The sequence below is a fragment of the Vigna unguiculata genome, chromosome 6 (genome assembly GCF_004118075.2).
Source record: "Vigna unguiculata cultivar IT97K-499-35 chromosome 6, ASM411807v1, whole genome shotgun sequence".
Lineage (NCBI taxonomy): Eukaryota > Viridiplantae > Streptophyta > Magnoliopsida > Fabales > Fabaceae > Vigna > Vigna unguiculata.
The window spans coordinates 3,898,305-3,920,314 of NC_040284.1; the positions used below are offsets into that span (position 1 = coordinate 3,898,305).

The window sequence follows — 22,010 nt, forward strand, 5'->3', positions numbered from 1 at the left end:
GTAGTTGGTTTACCAAAAATAAAGTTTGAAAAAGATAAAATATGTGTTGCTTGTCAAAAAGGAAAACAAGTAAGATCATCCTTTCATTCAAAAAATATGTTATCTACTCCAAAGCCATTAGAGCTTTTGCATATGGATTTATTTGGTCCCTCTAGAATTAAGAGTTATGGAGGAAATTATTATGTTCTTATTATTGTTGATGATTACTCTAGGTTTACTTGAACATTCTTTCTTACTTTAAAAAGTGAAGCCTTTAAAGCATTTAAAAAATTTGAAAAATTAGTTCAAAATGAAAAAGATTTGAAAATCAAGATTATAAGAAGTGATCATGGTGGGGAATTTCAAAATGAGTCATTTGAAAATTTTTGTGATGAAAATGGAATTCTGTATAATTTCTCTGCACCTAGGACACCTCAACAAAATGGAGTTGTAGAGAGGAAAAATAGGTCCTTAGAGGAACTAGCTAGAACAATGATAAATGAATATAATGTTCCTAAGTATTTCTGGGCTGATGTTGTGAGTACTGCATGTTATGTTTTAAATAGAATGCTTATTAGGCCTATTTTAAAAATTACTCCTTATGAATTATTTAAAGGTAGAAAGTCAAATGTTGCTCATCTTAAAATTTTTGGATGCACATGTTTTGTTTTAAATAATGGAAAAGAAAACTTAGGAAAATTTGATTCTAAAGTTGATGAGGCAATATTTCTAGGATATTCCCTCACGAGTAAAGCATATAGAGTTTTTAATCGAAGAACTTTGAATGTTGAAGAATCCATGCATGTTGTCTTTGATGAAGTTGTAGACTTTGAGGAGAACCCTCTTGAGTCAAATAAGCAAATTACAGGTGATGAAGAATATATTCAGGAGGCCCTTGAGGAAATGTATTTAAATGAGATTCCACCTCCTCAATCTAAAGATCATGAAAAATGCTGGAAGTCGTCAAGAGGACTATCTCTAGACAATATCATTGGTGATATTTCAAAAGGGGTAATCACTAGAAATATGAATAATTTTTGTATGAATGTTGCTTTTGTTTCACAAATTGAACCAAAGAATGTTCAAGAAGCTCTTCAAGATGATCAATTTGAAAGAAATGAAGTATGGGAGTTGATTCCAAGAAATGAATCACTTCAAGTGATTAGGACAAAATGGGTTTTCAGAAATAAGATGGATGAGGATGGAAATATTACTAAGAATAAAGCTAGGCTTGTGGCAAAGGGATATCGACAAGAAGAAGGTATAGACTATGATGAAACATATGCCCCTGTTGCAAGGTTAGAAGCTATACGCTTATTTCCTGCTTATGCCTCTATTATGAAATTTAAATTATATCAAATGGATGTCAAAAGTGCCTTTCTAAATGGTTTTATCAAAGAAGATGTGTACGTTGAACAACCTCCTAATTTTGAGGATTATAAATTTCCAAATCACATTTATAAATTGAAAAAGGCACTTCATGGTTTAAAGCAAGCACCTAAATCTTGGAATGAACGATTAAGCACATTTTTGCTCGAAAATGATTTTGAAAGAGGTAAAATAGACTCAACTTGTTTATTAAAAGGGTAGGTGAACACATTTTATTGGTTCAAGTTTATGTTGATGATATAATTTTTGGATCAACTAATAAATCTCTATGTGAAGGTTTTACAAGCATAATGCAGGGTGAGTTTGAAATGTCAATGATGGGAGAATTAACCTTCTTCCTTGGTTTGCAAATTAAGCAAATGGAAGAAGGGACCTTCATATCTCAATCTAAATATTATAAGGAAATACTTAAAAAAATTGAAATGGATAATGCTAAAGCAGCAAGTACTCCTATGGCAACTTCCTGCTATTTGGATAAAGATGAATCAAGTATTGAGGTAAATCAAACTATGTTTAGAGGTATGATAGGGTCTCTTTTATATCTTACTGCAAGTAGACCTGATATTATGCAATTTGTATGTGTTTGTGCTAGATATCAAGCTAGTCCTAAGGAATCACATCTTATAGCAGTAAAAAGAATTTTAAAATATCTTAAAGGAACTATATCTTTTAGACTTTGGTATCCTTCTGAGCCTCACTTAGTTTAATAGGGTACTCTGATGCTGATTATGGTGGTTGTAAAATAGATAGAAAAAGTACCAGTGGTACTTGTCACCTCTTAGGAAGCTCATTAGTTTCTTGGCACTCCAAGAAACAAGCCTGTGTGGCTTTGTCAACTACAGAGGTCGAATACATTATTGCTGGCAATTGTTGTGCCCAAATCCTATGGATGAAGCAACAATTAGAGGATTACAGTATCTATCTAAATCAAATACCTCTAAAGTGTGACAATACTAGTGCCATAAATTTAACTAAGAATCCCATAAATCATTCTAGGAAAAAACACATAAATTAGACACCACTTCTTAAGGGATCACATAAGTAAAGGCAATTGTGTGATAGAATATGTAGACACCAAGCATCAATTTACGGACATCTTTACAAAACCTTTAGCCAAAGACGAATTTATGACCTTAGGAGAGATTAGGAATATTAGAAGTCTCTTGAAAGAGCAACAAACTTCACTTTTCATATTTTCGTAAAACAACGCTCAATAATCGATTATCACTCAGGATAATCAATTATCTTCTCCCTAAATAAGTTCTAAACTCCTGGAATAATTGATTATCAAGTAGGATAATCGATTATCATGACCCTAACCAAAATACTCAAAATCATTCTAGAATAATCGATTATTACTTACAATAATCGATTATCTACTCATACCAATATTTTCTAGAATCCATATCATGAAACAATAATCGATTATCACTCAGGATAATTGATTATTGCACGACGTTAAGTAAAAAAAAATTCAAAAACTAGTCGTTGTAATGACTAGATTTGCTTTGATTCTCTCATTTTATCCATTAGTAGCCTACTCTCTGTAAATTGTGAACCCCAATTTCAACTATTCACGCAGAAACATAAGCCTCTCATCATTTACCCTCTTTTTGAACCCCTAAAGACCCTTTCAGTGTCATCTTTTGTTCTCAATAATCAGTGCCATGGCAGAATCTTCTCGTAGAAAGATCCCTACACGTAGACGAACTGTTCCATGTCCAACTCAACCTTCCACCAGATCTACATCCATTGAAGGCTGAATCTCTGATGAAGATCGCAGGGAGGAATTCGCTCAAATTTGGAAAAACAAAGTAATCATCTCTCCCAAGTACATCAATTCTCGAAAATTCACAGTTGCAGGTTTTGAGTTTCCTGCTCTCTTTAATTTCCAAGGCATCAGACCATTTGTGGAAATGCAAGGAAAGTACTATCCCGATCTTGTACGAGTTTTCTACTACAATCTCAAGATCAGAGATGAAGTTGCTTTATCAAAGGTGAAAGGAGTGAACATTATCATTAATAATGATATTTGGGAAAATGTGACAAAATTTCCCATCAATGATGTTGCGGAATCAATTCTCAATGGGATTGTTGGCTTCAATCGAATCTTAGCCTATCAATCCTTCTTACGCAACCTAACACAAGATGTTGGGAGACAATTATTGGATGGAGGACTCAAAATGGATGAAAGACTCATCCATTATTTAATTGTCTGGATTTTGTGTCCTAGAGGAACCAATCATGCTTAGTGCTTAGAGGTTGACCTTCTCATAATGTATGGGATTCTAAATCGTGTTTCAATAAAATGGTCTAGTTTAATCCTTGACACTATGCTCAAAGCCAAGAGGTACCTACAATATCCTCTCCCATATTCTCTCTTAATTTCAAGGATTTGCGAATACAAGGGAGTTGACACCACCGGGGAGCTTTGTCAAAGTACCATACGTGCAAATGAGATTGCTGAAAGTTCTCTCAAATAGCTAAAGCTTGTTCCTCTTGGTGATACCTATGTCCATAGAGATGGCATGCCCAATTATGACGCTAAAGATGAAGAACTTCCTCCTATTGATCCCAGACCCCCTATTGCACAAAATGTTGGATCTTCAAGTGGTGCTGGCTCATCCTTCTCTATAGAAGACAACATAGCAAACATGAACAAAAGACTAGAAGAATTATTTCTTCTTTCTAACTTTCGTCATGAAGAGGTTGTCGGGCTAATTAGGGGGATTGATACTAGAATTTTCCATCTAAAAAATAGGTTTGATGAGGAACTCACTCATGATGATGACATGAGTGCAGAATTTTATGGGAGGATTTATAATGATTTGCCACTGCTTGTACCCTCTGTTTATTTATGAATAAATGAATGATTAAGTGTTTCATTTTTTTTGTGGTATAAAGATTATCCCATTTAGGGGGAGCTTTTGCCTTTTCTCAAATGATCAAGAAGGGGGAGAATAAGTTTAAAAGAAGACAATATTTTATCTTAACTATTTTCTTTGTAAGTTTCTAAATTTTAGGAAGTAACGGGTACTTTAAACATATTTTGATCATCATCAAAAAGGGAGAGATTGTTGGCAAAAAGAAGGAAGCCCATTGATTTTGAATGATGATCAAGAAATGAATGATGATCAAGCAAGAATGAAGACAAAATGTTTAAATGTTTAAATGTTACCTTGTAAAATAAAATAAGTGTGTTGTAGAATAGTTTAATTAAACTTAGAATCAGCAGCATTGCATTTGTCTCTCTAAAGGTCTCTTATTTTTAGAAAAACTACAGTGATAATCGATTATCACTACTGATAATCGATTATCTACGCAAAACTTGTATTTTTCGAAAACCTACTGGAATAATCGATTATTCTTAGTGATAATCAATTATCCTTGGCAGTTGAAACATGACGTTGCAGTTTTTAACCTAATTTTCGAAATCCTACTAGAATAACCGATTATCTCCTAAAATAATCGATTATCCTGTTCAAAATTTGTTTTTCAGGAAACCTACTGGAATAATCGATTATTCTGGAATAATCGATTATTCTTAGTGATAATCGATTATCCTTGGCAGTTGAAATATGACGTTTCAGTTTTTAACCTAATTTTCGAAAACCCTATTTAAGGAGCTGCAGTTCAACTTCGAAATACCTTTTTAAGATTCAGAGTTCTTGTGTTGTGACTACAAAGTGTTGCTTTGTGAGATTCTTAAAGATAGTGTGAGTGAGTGATATCTTTTTCTAAGTGAGTTCTTAGAAGATTGAGTGTTGTGTTGTTGCTAGGAAAGTTGGTCATCCTTTGTGTGATTCAGGGGGAGTTTTGTTCATCTCTTATGGTTGTTCAAGAGAGGTGTTTTCTAATCCTTACTCTTATATAATCTGTTGTAATCTGATTATTATAGTGATTGAGTTAATCTCTTTGTTTAAGAGATTAACAATTGGACGTATGGTCTTTTGATCTGAACTAGTATAAACATCAGGGTGCATCTTCTTCCCTTAAACTCTTTATTTATCTGCACTTGCATTTAAAGTAACTGTGATTTTAAGTTAATCAATTAAATTTTGAGAAAAATTTTTAAAACCTGTTAAGACTTACAAAAATCCAATTCACCGCCCCTCTTGGTTCTTGACCATTGTTTAGTCATTCTGCTGCGTGATACCAACAGTATTTGCATGGCACTAAAATGAAATTATTTTTTCAATTCATTTTTTATTTAACATGCTTTTAATAAAATAAGAAAAAGTAAAAGAAAAAAAATCAAATAAACAAATTTTTAATCACATATTTTCATTCATAATTCATATAAAGAAAATTCATTTATCCAACATCATCCAAATGTTTGCACGTTGAAAACCAAAAAAACAATTCTTTCATCATTATATACACCTCTAATAGCTTACACACAAAAAATCCTAAATTTCTATAACTATGTTCCTAATTAGTCTTGTCTCCCTCGCTTGATTTTCTTGTGGCAATCGGTGATGGAGCACCACTTCCAACATTCGGTGCCTAAAAAAAGAAACTTACAAGTTACAACATAATTTGCACTAACATAGTTGAAAAGTAGCTTTCTTATACATTTCTCCTTCATGACATAAGACACTAGTACCAACGTCAAGGCAAGAAAATGCATGACATAAATGAGGATGGGGATGATGGTGACAATAAACCTTGATAGTGAACGATGAACGGTGGTGAAGAATGACGACGATGAAAGGTTCAAGAGGAATAGTGGAGCTCCAAACTGCATCGTGAGAAAGACGATTTGTGAGGGCTGAGCGCGGTTGCTGCTATTTCACTAACTAATGTGATAGAGAAATTTGATCTCCGAAGAGTACCGCTCTGGTAGCTTCAGTAGTCTAGCAAGTTTTTGAGAGAACTCCGACGAGTTCTATGGTGGCTATGGTGTTGACATGTGGTTGATGTGGCACGAACAAGAAAATAGTACAATACATAATAATGACATTTTAAAATGCCATAATTTGCATACAAAATATGGCAGTTATAAAACTGTCGTGTTATAAAGCAAATTATGGCAGCTTTCTAGAACCGCCATATTAAAATTGTCGTAATTACTTCAATTTTTTGTAGTGTTTTAATTAAGACTGTACTTTGGTTAAAAGTGAGAACGTCAATAAATTAATTGAGACTTTACATTGATTAATTTGCAAATCTACAACAATAATTAATTGAGCAATAATCTTTAGATAATCAATGATGAATCTATTTTTAAAAAGTAGTGGAATCAATCTATTTTCTATACTATTGTTTTTATCTCTTTTTATCTTTTATATTTTTTTCTTGCTTATCTTAATCCTCCTATATTTTTATTATTTTATTTGACTAACTCTTTTGTATAGATTTTATAAGAACTAATTTGTTAAAAAGCAATTCCATGTTCGTTGGGAGACGACTTTGGGTTACTTTACCCTTTCTATTTTGTTGACTACTTTCTTAACAATACTGAAGTTGTTATAGATAAGTAGAATTAATTTGATCGTCGCAACGACAACGTTATCAAAAGACTAATTTTGGTGATCATAACAAAAGAAAAGGCAAACAAGAAAACATAAGAACAAGGAGAAGGAGAAGGGTAAGTTAATGAAATTAAATTAAAAAATAATAATCAAGTCATTGTAACACAAGAAACATGTAATACCAAGCAATAGTAGACACTCTAACTCAATTATTCAGATACATGTAATGAAATCGGATTCACTGGAAACTTGCACTTATGGTGGCCTCTACTACTCTGTCAAGCCATTGCCAATGGGTTTCACCCTACTACACACAAGGTTAATTCATGATCATCTAAGGTCATTATTAGGACCTCTTACTACTTTCACCACGAGCCATTCTACTCTACATGAGTCTGAATTATCATTAGAGTGTCAGGATGTAACCTTACTTGAATCCATAGATCATTACATACACTACATTACATCTAAAAGAATTTCTCCATGAAATTCCCTTGTCTTCCACGTTTTATTTGAAAATAAATTATATCTCATACCAACACATCAAGTCAAGTCTCACACATCATATTTCATAATTTCATGTAACAATCACTCTGAAACATCAATGTTCAAGAACAACTAGTAACATTTCATGAAACACAAAGAAAATCACCAATGCCACACATAACAGAGAGGATGTGAGAGTTCATATTAAAAGTGAAGAAAGCAATAGAAGATTCCACAAGTAACCTGTGAATTTTTCCACAACCTGTGGATTTGGCTCCATGAGGCATAAGTCACATCAGTGAGTTCCACAGGTGACCTGTGGATTTTTCCACAACTTGTGAATTTTCTTGTTATGATAGAAATAAGATTTTTCAAGCTATCATAATTCAATTCAAAAACATTTATTAAATTTACAAACATTTATGAAACCTAGTTGATAAAATTTAAAAATATTTTTTTTAAAATATAAAAGGAAAACAAATATTCAAATTAAAATATTTTTTAAATGTATTTTTACTTCAATTTTTAAAATTCTAATGATTATCTTTTTTTACACTAATAAAATTTATAATACATGACTTGATCAAAATCATGCAAAGAATAAAGATTAAACTAATAGTAATAAAATTTTAACATAAATCTTGTTTGAACTTCAATATATGTTGGATGGTGATAAAAAAAATTCATAGCAACTATATAAATTTTTATATTATAGTAAATAAAATATATTTATATAATTATAGTGACAAAATTACAGTTTGATATTGAGTTAGAAAATAAATAAAAAAACTTATATAAAATATATCAAAATAGTATTCTACATGATAAAAATAAACAACAAATAAAAATATTAAAAAATTATCAAATATGTGTCTTAGAAACAATTTGAGAGATTATTGAATGAAATCTCACAAAGAAAAACAAATATATAATTAAGGGTGTGATAAGATGAAAAATACGTTAGAGATCTAAGAAAGTTTTTCCAATATCAACATAGTCAATGGTTGAGAAATAACGAATTTTTTTTAACAAAACAAAAAAGTTCTTCAAACGAAACAAAAATTAATAATAATAGACTAAAAAAGATAATTTTTTTTATATTACTTAGTGAATGAAAAGGTTTATGCTATTAAACACTTAAATTGAGAGTGTTAAACATTTTCATATGAAAGGAAAATATACAACAAATAAAAAATATTAAAAAAGAATACAAATATTCAAATGTGAGACATAAAAAATACTTAATTAACATACATCAATTGAATCTAATTGTATAAGGATTATAATATGATGAAAAATATATTAGAGATGTCAAATGAATTTCATGAAAAACAAACAATTAGAAGAATTAGAAAATAAAAAATGTATAGTAATATATATATATATATATATATATATATATATATATATATATATATATATATATATATATATATATATATATAAAAGGTTACTAAATTGAGTGAATATTTTAATAATTTAAGCAAGGATGGGGATATGGCAGAGATGGGTATTATGACGGGGATAGGGACAGAGACGAGATAAATATGTACATCATCATATCCATCCCCATACTAATTGAAATAGTCGAGGATTCTCTATACTCTTACCTATATTTAATCAATGCGAGAATTTTCTGTCAAAACGAGAACGACTTCGAACAATACCCAAATAAACGAGTTTATTTACCATCTCTGATCCCAAGTGTATCTTGGTAGAATAAGGAAAAAGGTTTGTTTCAAGAAATTGGTTGACCATCATAAAAAAACACGGAAAAGATTGTTAGCAAAACTAAAAACCAACGATCTTTTTATGTTATCCATATTATATATAATATATTCAAATTTCTTCTCTCCATGGATTATCAAAGTAATAAAAATCGTAAAAGCTTTAGTTGTTTTCCTATAAACTTGAAGACAAAAACTGTTCTATGAACAAATTAATTAATTAAATTAAGGTAAATGTAAGATCTTTCAAAATCAGCTTTTATATCTACAAATTGAAATATTACTTGTTTTAACATCTAAAAATTTATGATTCATAGTTGTATCAGTGGCCATTTTTATATATTTTTTCTTTCTATAGAAGATTTTTTTTTTTCATTTAATTTTTAGATGAAAGAAAAAATTGACAATTCATGCATTTATTTCATTTTGTTTACATGGCTAAATTATAAACTCAATTACTGAACATTTTAATATTTAAGAAACAATATTTGCGAAAATCATCTCCGCATATAAATTGATTACTTAGGAAGCAGGTTCTTAAATTGATAACTAAATCATATTTACTTTATCTTATTTTACATTTCAATATTATATTATATAATAAATAAAATTATTACTTTAAGTATTAGGTTCTCAAATTATTTAAAAATTCTAATTCGGTTTTCAAACTTAAAAGGACTATAATGCTTCATAAATTTGAATATTTTTATTAGTTAAATTTAATCTATTAAATATTCAAAAATTTTAAATTAATATTAAATGATATTACGATTAATATAAAATAAAAAATAACTTTTACTACTATAAACAACAAAAGATATTCAACTTAAAATAACCACAATAACATGACTTTATATGAACACGGACACAAATTAAAAATAAAGAAAAGAAAAACAAACTAAACTAACCAGCTATCATATTATCCAACTTATAAAATAATTAAACAATGAAACTCAATAACTTTGGAACTTAATTAAATTAGAAAACTTATTGCTGGATCATTGATCTTATACAGAAAATTGAATTAATATCTGAAATTACCCTATTGTATCCTTTTTACTCAAATAAAAAGGTTACAAAATCAAAGACCGAATTATAGATTTATTTTAAGCAGTTTTCTTAATCATAAAATAAAAACATTGCTTGTCCGCTTTCATCACTTGTGATGAACTCTAAATTTCGGACCCTAAACCGAATTCAACAAAAGCATTAACCTATTGCAGCACTATCCAGTGGATGATATACAACGAATTTTCCGTGTGCTGAATGCAAGTGTAAACCCTAATTTCCAATCATCTGGTTTTGGAGGAAGCCTGAAAGAACTGCATGGGAAATACATCTACAGAGCTTTATAATTCTTGAATATCCAACTCTCACACGCTCTGTGGCACTTCTGATTTCATGTGCAAGAGATGCAGGCAGAGACTTCTGTTCCGCACCAGAAGGTTCAAATATTTGAGAGGGAACCACCCCGGAAGGATAGACCCCACTGCCCAGAAACCATTTTTCAAATCAATCGCCGTCTTTAATTGCAAATGCCAAGATATTTAACCAAAAACCGAAAAACAAAAATGTAGAAATAATAATATTAATAATAATAACTAAAATAAAAAATAAAAAAATAATTCTTATCAATGAGCATCGTCATATCAAAACAAAAATTAAATTTCTGCCAAAAAATAAAAAATGATAGTGATCAGAATGCTTATAATTTATCTAACAAAAATCCAAAATACAGTAAAACCTTTTAAATGTGGAACTTACTGGTCTAAAATTTGTCCGCAGTATGATCATAACCTGATAGTGATTACCGGGTAGGTCCAACAATAACACTAGAAAAATTCTAATTATTTCTAATAATAATTTGAATTTTGGATGTGTTTAAAATTTTTTAACAAAAAGGTCCAAAATACCTCAAATTGGTGGTAGGTGGTTTGTGAATATTCGCGTTCTGGGCCTATTAATTTATATTTTATAAGATATAATATAGTTTTAAATATTTTATATGATACTTTATAGCGAATACGTTTTCTCCTCTCCTTACACACCGACTTCGAAGAGAACCAACCAGGGTAAATTTGCAGATGCATATAAAACTCCGAACAAGAAAGGACCAACTCTCAGCAAATTAAAATTAAAACAAAAAGGAAGCAAAAGTTTACCATTTTAAGCACGTTATATCAAATATGGCTTTCACCTTCCTCCCACTATGGAAATCAATGAAAGACAGCTGCAAATCAAGCCTCTGAACTGCAAAACCAGAGCATGAATGGAAGTGAAAATGCAGTTTCTCCTCATCAAAATTTTTCAATGAAAATGCAAGGTACCATCAATGAATATCGGAAGATTATTTTGTATATAATGGAGGATTCAATTCAAAGCTGAAATGAGAATTGAATTCACAGAAGTAATATTTCAGAGTATGGAAAACTTGTTTACCTGAATGAGAATAGAACTTTGCGTCGACCAAATTTCTAATTTCTATCCGAGCTAATTGAACCTCTTCAACCACATCTAGCAAATTACTTAGCAGTGAGCTTGTTATCTGCATCGATTAGCAGGTCAGCTACAAAGCTTGTTGGAAATCATTTGCTACATTTTAATACTTGAAACCTATTAAGATGTAGGAAGAACACTCTAGCTCATATGTACCACGAAAAGCCTAGTCCTTATAAACTCCGCTTTTGGTTCCAAGTCTCTCTATAATTACGTCTCTTCAGCGCGAGTCTCGTCAATTAAGCAAACATTGCCTATTGGATCATATATGTTCAACCTTAGTTTGTTTTTATTTCGTCACTTTCGTTAATCATTTTTCCTAACGAACCTAGGTAATTTTTTAGTAATAAATTGTTTTGACATTCTCTCCACGTTTAAAGGACTCTCAAGAGAAATTCATAATTAGTTTGGTGCTTAGTTTAATTAAATTTAATGCACTAATGTCCCCGGGTATGTGTCTTCCCTGTTTCAATCAGTTCTAACCTCACAAGGAATTCTACATCAAGTTAATTTATCAAGCAGCAAAACTTGCACTCATGCAACAAAATTGGCACATCTATGCAAGTTTTCGAAATTGTCCTGAGTGCTGGAAAAGTTGCACGACTTTGACATTGATAGAGAAACAGAGCCCATCACTCTGCAGTCCAACACATACTTATGAGAGGTTCATGCAGAAGTTATTGAAGAGCTCAATTGAAGGAATGACGAAAGGCCTAGAAGAGTCAACAAAACGGCCTTAAATTTAGCTGATTTTACCATTTAAATTAATCAAATGATGTGTTATCTTTTAAAATCTTGTCAGATATAGTGAGAATACTCGAATAATTGTGGTTTGTAATTCTGTTATATATTCCTTTGCACTAAAGGTGCATGGCAGAAAAAAAGAAATTAGTCTCTCTCTTTGTCTCTTTCTTCTAAGGAGGACCTTGACCTCAGAACAAGGAAACTTTTATCTATCATTTCATACGTTCATTGAGAGCACGCCATGACAGACCACAATACCCGATCCAAGACCGCATCAGACCGAATGGAAGAGGCCATACAATGTTTAACGCAACATCAGACAGAGCTGAGTGCCAATCACGACGGCCTTAATGCAAAGATGGATATGATTTTGCAACAACTTGCTACCCTGGGGACCAAATCAGAGCCATCATATGAGACAATTCATACTCAGGACAAAACGGGACCTCTCACATCCCATATGAAGCTTGAGGTTCCTCGCTTTAATGGGCAAGGGCAAGATGCCATGAGCTGGATATTCAAGATATCCCAATTTTTTTATTACCATGCGACTCCAGAGGCAGATCGCATCAAGGTAGCATCATTTTACATGGAAGGTCCTGCTCTCAGCTGGTATCAATGGATATATCACAATGGCATGATTGTTACGTGCCAAGTTCTGCTGCAAGCATTGGAAACTCATTTTGCCCCATCTTATTATGATGATCCTCAAGGTGCCCTCTTCAAACTGACACAGAAGGGTACATCAGATTATCTTAACAAGTTTGAAAGGTTAGCAGCTGAGTCCGGATCTCAGGCATCGCAACCTCATTCAATGATACAAACAGCTGCTCTAGCAAGATTACAAGACAAGTTGATGGAACAAAAGCATCAACGCAAGGCTAAACAGAGCTTGTTTGTACCTACAAGTGCTCCCCCTCTATTGCCAATACCCACGAAAACAAATTATAAGAAGCTCACCCACGAAGAGATGCTAGTTCATCGTGTGCGATGAAACATTCAGCCCAAGTCATAAGTGTAAGGGGCGATTCTTTTTATTAGTAGTGCGGACAGGGGAGGACATGGGTGATTCTTTTTATTAGCCTAAATTCTAATGTATGCAATCGTCCCATACTTCATGCTTCTTTGTGAGGCTGTTGGGTCCTGGAATCAATAGCACCTACCCTATCTATGGTCAGCTCTCTGTCATCTACAATGTTGCTTGTGTCTTAGATTCCAATAATCCCTTTCCCCACGGAAAAACACCTTGTCATCAAGGTGGTAAGCTACAAAAAGTGTATCCCAATGTTCCCAAGTGATGTCCTCAAGAGAAACCACACCACTTAATCAGGACCATCTATTTAGGAGGAACAAAAATGAAGTCAAGCTTGGTGGCCAAGAGTGAAAGTGGACCAACAACCAGTTTTTCATAAGAAAAACAAGAAGCAATTCTAGAGGTGGAGGAAGGAGGCCATAGTGAGGCTTTTAAGCAAGGACCATTGAAACATGAGTGAACTTTGGCGCTCTCAGGAAGGGCCTCTCCACCAATAACTGTTATACTGGGCCATTCCATTTTAAATTGTGGCTCAGTCAACAATACAATGGCTTATACATGATCCATAGCATTGTTTTAAGTTTCTTGGTCCATGATCAAGTGCATATCCATAATCAAAGAAAATATGAAATAAAAAATAACAATAACTTGCTAAAAGAAAATTATCATATTCATAAGAAATAAAGTATCTACCTGTATTTCTCGTGCCATACTGCTTGAGTCAGTGAACTTCTTAGAGGTATGTGGATTTAAGACAAACACAAATGCAGAAAAAGATTCCAAGTTTGGGAAGGTCTGAAAAATAGAGACACCATATTAGAAAAGAGAAAGGTATGAATATTGAATGCTGTAATAAAACAGAATAATTGTTAATTAACTTACCTTCCCAATATTCACATCATTCAAGCTAGTTGATATTATTATGCTAGAGTGACCAGTATTTACAGTGACCCTGCATTCCATCAAAATAAGTTGGAACTTTCATATTTAGTCATCATAAAAGATACACTTCAGCTTCAACCACAGAAAGAAATGGAGCAAAATTAACTAACCTTTGGGTTACATAACCACAATAGTTGAGACAAACTTTGTGACAGTCATCCCTGCGCTCAAAATCTTCAATTTCCCACAACTGGGAAACAAAAAAGTAGAAGAAAATGGATGTTTAGCATTATTAAAAAAGTATATATTATATATGGTATGAGGACAAAACATATTTAAAGTCACACGACCTTCAAATTCTGGCATATAGACTTGCAAGGCATTCTCTTCTGCAAATAACCAGAAACAGCTTTCACGGTGTCAGTAAAGCTTTGGTCTCCTTCCATCTTGCAGTGACTCTGTAAGAATTCACTTAAAGATTTTGCTTTTGATTCCAAAGATTCAAGTTCCTGCTTCTTTTCCAATACCTTTTTGCAAGAAACCTAGCAATGAACAATAAAATATTGCCAATTAAAATGCAATGGAACAGCACAACAGGTTGATCCTTTCATGATCAAGTGACACCATCAAACTATAAACAAGAGTTTGGAACAAATGCAAATGAAAATATATCATGCATTCTACAGAATATTGGTTGATCAGAACAGAATTGGTTTATTATTATGATTATTGCAAGGTTAATGATGGCTGTATATTTAAAATATCAAAACTTAAAGCATAAATTGTTATAATGTTTTGAGAGACTTTAAACTCTGGCCAGCCACCATTTGTAATACAAATCATTTACATTTTGTTACATATCAAGAGGATAACAAGTCTTCGAAACAAGCAAAAAACAGAAGTTACAGCTCTTGGAGATTGTATTGGTTTCTCCCAGAACCAAAAGGAGAAGAAATGTTCAATATACAGTTACTAACGAAACTCTGCAGAGAGTTTCTTTTGATTTGAAGTTCCAAATTTAGCTTTTAAGACCAATTCTAAACGAAGTTTAAATACATCTCTACCTATTTACAACACAAAAGTTTGACAGCTTAAAAAACAGAGGAGATTGTATTGGTTTCTCCCAGAACCAAAAGGAGGAGAAATGTTCAATATACAGTTACTAACCAAACTCTGCAGAGAGTTTGTTTTGATTTGAAGTTCCAAATTTAGCTTTTAAGACCAATGCTAAACAAAGCTTAAATACATTTCTACCTATTTACAACACAACAGTGAAAATTAGGTTACACACTAAAGTTTGACAGCTTAAAAAACAGAGGAGATTAATGCATACAAAAAAAGAGACTGTGTGTAGCTTTCAAAAATTGAGAGTGAACCAGTATAAAAGGGTTGTGTGATCTTTTCTCTATCTTTACTATTCTTTCATGAATCTTTAAATGGAAAATTGTGATATAGCATTGGATCAACATATTTCAGGAAATAGTGGAAGTTTCTTTCTTTTCCAAAAGGTGATCTTAGGGAAAAATAATTAGACTCTGTTTGGATTAATTTCTCCATAAGGACTTCCAAAAAAGAACAATAAGAAGAAAAACATGAAATTGACTTCTCCACAAGTTAAAATTAGTTTATACATTAGCTACCAGTAAAAACTCTCTCACAGAGCTTCTTCAAAATTCTCCAAACTTCTATTTTTAACTTATGAATGAACTAATTTTAACTTCTGGAGAAGTTAATTTCGTTTTTTTCTTCATATTTTTCTCTCTTAAAAGCCCTACTAAAGAAGCCCATCCAAACAGGCCATTAAATATTTATGATCACCCCACAAACTTAAATGCGATTTACATGCAATTTCCTTATTTAGTTAGTCTAGCATTAGTATAGATAAAGAGTTAGTACTTTGTCTTGCGGATAACATCACATCACAATTCGTTATATAATTTTTGCATAGTATTTGTAAGTACAAACTTCAAACCACTAGCCTAAGCCCAACAAAATTTGCTTCAGAGAAACTCCCTCAAACAGAATAGTTCTCACTTGAATTGCTTTTAGGTAATTTGAGGAACCTTCCCACAAAAAAACTATACAATTGTATTCCTCCTCCCTCAACCTCATTCCCAGTTCCAGGTCAATTTAAATAAATACTTCATACAAACAGTTATACCTGAGATTTTCCCTTGGAAAAACTATCATTCGCTTGACTGTCCACTGCCCCACGTTTAAATGATGGGATGAAATTTAATTTTATCATCTCACACTCTTGAAGCCCAGAACTAATCTGTTGTCCCTTTTCCTGTTTACAACGGCAGTTCATATCACCAACTGTGGGCAATGATAAATGCTAACATGTTTTCAAGTAAGATAGAGTACCAGTAATTTGTCATGCTTAATATGCAATAATTGTAATTTTGCCTTCTCATATGCTATACTATGCAGCAATATTCTTGTTTCAGCAACTCTGCAAAAGATTTCTCCAAGTTCACATCACCAAGCGATCATATTCAAAACAGTTCCATAACCATACAGATATGTATTACTTAGTCAGACGCATAAGCATACCTCTTGTGTCTATGAATGTTTAAACGATCGGTTATTTTATGCTGGGAAAAAAACAAGAACCATGTCATGTCATGTGAGTAAACAGATGCCAGGCTTAAACTGTCTTTAGAAGAAGTAACATGTTCTAATTACTGTAAAATGTAAGTTTGCTATGTTATAATAAACCGAAAAAAGTATATTAAATTTCATTATCTATTTTAACAGACCTGAGATTGAATTTCAGAACAAACAATCTCTGTCTTCTTAACTTTCTGCAGATGAACCAAAATATCTTCCAACCTGCCAATCTAAATATTGACGGGCTTAAAGTTATTCATATAAATAGCTATGAGATGTTTAAGAGAACAATCAAAACTAAAGACTAAGCAACAATATCCATATTTTCAGTTGAATACTATCATTTTCTAAGTCAACACCCACAAATTAGAACATACCAATCTCAAATTTAGCTTATCAACTGAAGGAGGTAGCAGGTGAGTTGTTCTGTCTAAGAATTTTTTAAGAAACTGCAAGGTAATGTGAAAAGCTTAGTGTCCCATCTAACCAATTGAAACTATATACAATACAACATAAAACAGTAACCGTACTAGATCCCCATCATTCGAAGTCTGATTTCCAAGCATCACTCTTTCCCTTCTCATAGAACCTGTTTGCTCCAAAACTAACTGTAGATCACCACTCGCATTTGAATGAGCCTCTGGTGTTCTGTCAATCCTCCCTATTTTATCTATTTTGTCTTCATTTCTGAGTATCTGGACACCTTTTCTTTTCTTCCCAGAAGAATTCCCAATACCAGATTTGGTAAGAGGGCTCTGAGCTACATTGAGTACTGAATGGGGGTTGTTATCAGGACCATGACCATCAACAGTAACCTTGGGAGGCACGTCTTGCGGCAAGCACAACTGAGGTGTTACTTGGTGGATAGGAGAACTTGGGACTAGAATTTCATTTTTCCCTGACCTATCTGCCAGGTCCACATCTCCCACCATCCTTAAATGAGTCAACTGTGAGGAAGAAGCTGAAATTGGATTTAAGTCTCCGTCATCCATTTTGGTGTCCACAATATCTTCATTTTGACTTAACTTGGAAATATTTTTTAAGGACTGAATTCCACGATCATTGCAATAAGCCAAACCTTTATACGTGTTACTAGTTGGAGTTGAACTAAACAGTTTTTCCCCTAAATGAATTTGGCAACTTTCTTCTTGCTTGTATTCTTGATTTTTTTCATTTGACAAAAGAAATCCAGGAGAGTATTTTGATAATCTAGCTTTCAATATGTCCATTCCTTTCTTGAGACTCGACATGGCAAGAGGCTCGATAGTAACCATCTTTGCAATGCTTCTATGCGCAGAAGAAGTTGCACAATGTGTGACACTTACCTCTGGACCATGTAAAGCAGATTGCTCTAAACGTGGAGTTATGTTTCCAGCATGTGCGGATGAAACAGGGGACCTCGTAAATGATTGTTTTCTTCCAGACAACAACAACAGCGTAGACTCATATATTGGATTTCGGTCTACTTTATGAGACTTACAATTTGAATCCAACACCATTCCTTTGTGTTCACCCACCCTCGGTGATGTTTCACTATTGGCATTCTCAAAGTCCAGTTGTCTACAAATTGACAAAATCTCAGTTGCATCTTTAGTAGACTCCTTAATTTCCTAGAAAAAACAAACAACGGACAACATGAATTAATCTTGCACATAACCCGAGAATTGCAATAGGAGGTATAAGGATAACCACTAAAGTGTCATCACAAATAAACCATGCATACCTACAACTTGATACTATTAATCAAATCAAATGCATACAACATACACACAAAAAAGTGACACCGCATACTCATATGATTAAATTGAACAAAAATATTCATAAACATTTTTATAAGAAAAAAATTACCATCAAATAAAATTAGCTTATACATAAGCTGATATATCTCAAAAAACTTATTTTTAGTTCATGTATACGCTAACGTTAACTTATGAAATACTAGTTTTATTTACTTTTATTAGTTTCTTCACCTTACTTTATTCAATTAGTGGCTCATAGCACAAGCAGAAAGAGATGTCCATCATTTTGGTGTCTGTAAAACACCCGAGAGATTAATCTCTGATTCGACGGGAATAAAAAAGAACTCCTAAACTATAAATGCTAATTGAAACAAACAAGTAATGCTCACCTCCATTGCAGAATCAGAAGGTTGTTTCTGGTGGGATTGAATAAATGGAGGAGACGCAACCGAACCTTCCAAGCTGCGTTGCGGTGAGTTATTGTGTGCTCCCTGAACCAATATTGCAGCACCAAACGCAGGAGAGGGTAGTATGTCGTATTCAGAACCCCTCTGCTGCTCTCCTTCGATGCTCATGTCATTGGAGTCTTTGCCTGCGCTATGTGCGTCGAGCACCACTCCACACAACTTGGGCTCCGTGAGCTCCATGTAACTTCCTCGAGAGTGAGAGTTCGGCGTCGTGACGTCGAACTGGAGTGTCTTGATGTCGCCAGAGTCCGACCGAGCGAGACTCCTGTAATGCATCGAGAACGCCGTCGAGTCCATCGTCACGTCGTCCGAGACGCCGGAGTCCGACAACCGCTCCGGCCTGATAAAATGCGCGGACACTGGACCACGAAAGTCGTCATCGTCGTCTGCGTACATCATGAGCAACAAATTAATAATAAACTACGGAGAGGGTAAGAAAATTCCGCGAAAGAGAAAGGAAAGAATCTAGGCGCACCGTCGCCTTCGTCTGCGGTGCTGCTGTCGCCGGGATAAGGAGAGCCAATTGGACGGAGGAAGGAGTTTCCGTCCTCCGCTTCCTCGTGAAGTTGCGGCTGTTCTTTGTCGTCGTCGTCGCTGTCGGAGGCGAGGTCGCGGAAAAACCCTACGATGGAGGGATCGGAAGGGGCTTCGGAGGGAGATGAGGAATCATCGTCACGGCGGAATACGTGGACGGAAGTGATTTCGTTGTCGGCGAAGCTCACGCGCCGCAACCTCTTCTTCTTCAGCGCGACGGTGGTTTCGTCTTCGCTTTGGGCGTTGTTCTTAGGAAGCTCCATTTTAGCGAGTTTGGATTAGTGAAGAGTTGGGGACGGAGGCCAAATCAGCATTGTGCGGGAAATGATACTTCTTTATTAGCCGTTTCAAATTCTACAACGGGATACATTTTGTATTTTTATGGCTGTGTTCTGATTTTTTTATTTTTTTTAAAAAAACTCTATTATTTGTTCTTAAAAAAATTTAATTGATTATTTTATTCTTTATTGAACGATAAAATAGCACTTATAAAATACTTTGTTTACTTTAATCCTCAAAAATATGAAATTATTATTTTTATTTTGATGCTTATTTTAAAATAAGTAAACAATGCTTTTTCGCAATCTAGAATTTATTTTAAGATATAATTGATATTAATGATTGTTGTTAGGCTTAATTACCATTTTGGTCTCCTAATTTGTTAGGTTGGTTCATTTTGGTCCCCTTATTATTTTTAGGTTCAATTTGGTCTTCTAATTCTTTAAAAAGTTCAATTTGGTCTCTGCCGTTAAGTCAACTTTAACATCGCCTCCGTACATGCCACGTGTCAGTGGAATTTTCAATTTTTTTAATTTTTTTTTAATTTTTAATTTTTTTTTAAATTAAACTGCCACGTGTCACCTTATGGTTGTGACACGTGTCAATTTGAGATTTTTTTATTTAAAAAATGTACTGCCACGTGGTAGGTCACGATTGTGCCACGTGTCAAGCTAACATTGGTTGTTTTCAATTTAGTCCCTCTATTTACAATTTTGATTCAATTTAGTCCCCCAATTTTTTAAAATGATTCAATTTTATCCTCTTCAATTTGATACCAAATTAATAATTAAGCTTAATTATAATTTATATATTCATGTTAAAATAATTTTTAACCATCTATACATCAAATCACTCCCTAAATACTCATGTTATTTTATTTGTTACATTTTTCACTTGTAATTTTTTACACTTGAAATTTTCTATACATGTAAAAATAATAATAATTTGAATAGTTAGATGGAGTAATTTAATCTATAAATATAATAAAAATTATTTTAATATGTATATATAAGTTGTAATTAAGCTTAATTACTAATTTGATATCAAATTAGAAAGGACAAAATTGAATCATTTTAAAAAATTGGGGGACTAAATTGAATCAAAATTGTAAATAGAGGACTAAATTGAAAACAACTAATGTTAGCTTGACACGTGGCACAATCGTGACTTGCCATGTGGCAATACATTTTTTTAAATAAAAAAATCTCAAAATGAAACGTGTCACAACCATAAGGTGACACGTGGCAGTTTAATTTTTTTTTTTAAATTAAAAAAAAATTGAAAAATTCACAAAATGACATGTGGCATGTACGGAGACGATGTTAAAGTTGACTTAACGGCAGAACCAAATTGAACCTTTTAAAGAATTAGAGGACCAAATTGAACCTAAAAATAATAAGGGGACCAAAATGAATCAACCCAACAAATTAGGGGACCAAAATAATAATTAAGCCATTGTTGTTATTACAAGGTTGTTCTTTAGAAAATAACTAGTTTTTTTACCTGTGCAATGCACGAGATTATTTTTAATATTGATTATAAAATATAAAATTATTAAAAAAATGTTAACAATTTATTATAAATAACTATATTGTCATATAACAAAGTTCAATGACCATAATTGATCAAGTACACAATTATATTGTCATATAACAAAGTTCAATGACCATAATTGATCAACATTACAAAATTATGCTTAATCTAATCACAACAACAACCATTAACGAAGACTTCAACATTTGATTCGATGAAATCATTGTCTGCTTGAAAGACAATAATATCTCCTTCTTTTAATTCATTTTCAGAACAAAATTGCCTCCAATCTTGACCTATCTTTGTTGAACTTCGTTGTTTGTTCGATATTAGTATTTTGCAATTCACTATAGTTTTAGGCCCTATAAGAAAGACGTCTTCTACCTTCACCTCCTGAATGAAGTTGGCAAACTTTGATGGCAAATCCTACATGATTCAAAAGTTTTTTGTTAGTATAAGTATTTCAATTTAATTATAGTAATAAGCATAAGAAGAAATTAGAAGGAATATACCAAGTGACTTGCTTTGCTTTGATACTTTGTCAATTTCACTGAAAATATAGATCTTGTATTTTGATGAGTAATACGGTGCATAAATGTTATTAAACTTCTTGTTGTACATCCACCTTTAAACAT

General features: G+C 32.8%; 1 protein-coding gene across 2 annotated transcripts; it reads right to left on the bottom strand.

Moving 5' to 3' along the window:
• Positions 1-10,028: 10,028 nt before the first annotated feature.
• Positions 10,029-19,899, bottom strand: LOC114186920. 2 transcript variants are annotated; one of them, XM_028074998.1, is made up of 15 exons: positions 19,505-19,899; positions 18,952-19,415; positions 17,354-18,433; positions 17,201-17,272; positions 16,973-17,053; positions 16,767-16,807; positions 16,578-16,665; positions 16,372-16,500; positions 14,561-14,752; positions 14,381-14,460; positions 14,211-14,280; positions 14,022-14,123; positions 11,495-11,600; positions 11,218-11,305; positions 10,029-10,544 (listed from the first exon to the last, which is right to left on the bottom strand). In XM_028074998.1, exons 1-15 carry the CDS (start codon positions 19,824-19,826, stop codon positions 10,337-10,339), a joined length of 3,123 nt encoding a protein of 1,040 aa, XP_027930799.1. In that variant the 5' UTR covers positions 19,827-19,899; the 3' UTR covers positions 10,029-10,336. The 2 variants fall into 2 exon arrangements, with proteins under 2 accessions (XP_027930799.1, XP_027930801.1); XM_028075000.1 differs by lacking the exon at positions 11,495-11,600 and having other exon boundaries at positions 10,140-10,544.
• Between the last annotated feature and the right edge of the window lie 2,111 nt (positions 19,900-22,010).

Excerpts from the sequence above, each read along its gene's own strand:
- LOC114186920 (XM_028074998.1), bottom strand. The coding sequence starts at position 19,826 with ATGGAGCTTCCTAAGAACAACGCCCAAAGCGAAGACGAAACCACCGTC. Across the intron at positions 17,054-17,200 it reads ATAAGCTAAATTTGAGATTG|ATTGGCAGGTTGGAAGATAT; the intron begins GTATGTTCTAAT and ends GTCAATATTTAG. Across the intron at positions 16,501-16,577 it reads TTAAGCATGACAAATTACTG|GAAAAGGGACAACAGATTAG; the intron begins GTACTCTATCTT and ends CGTTGTAAACAG.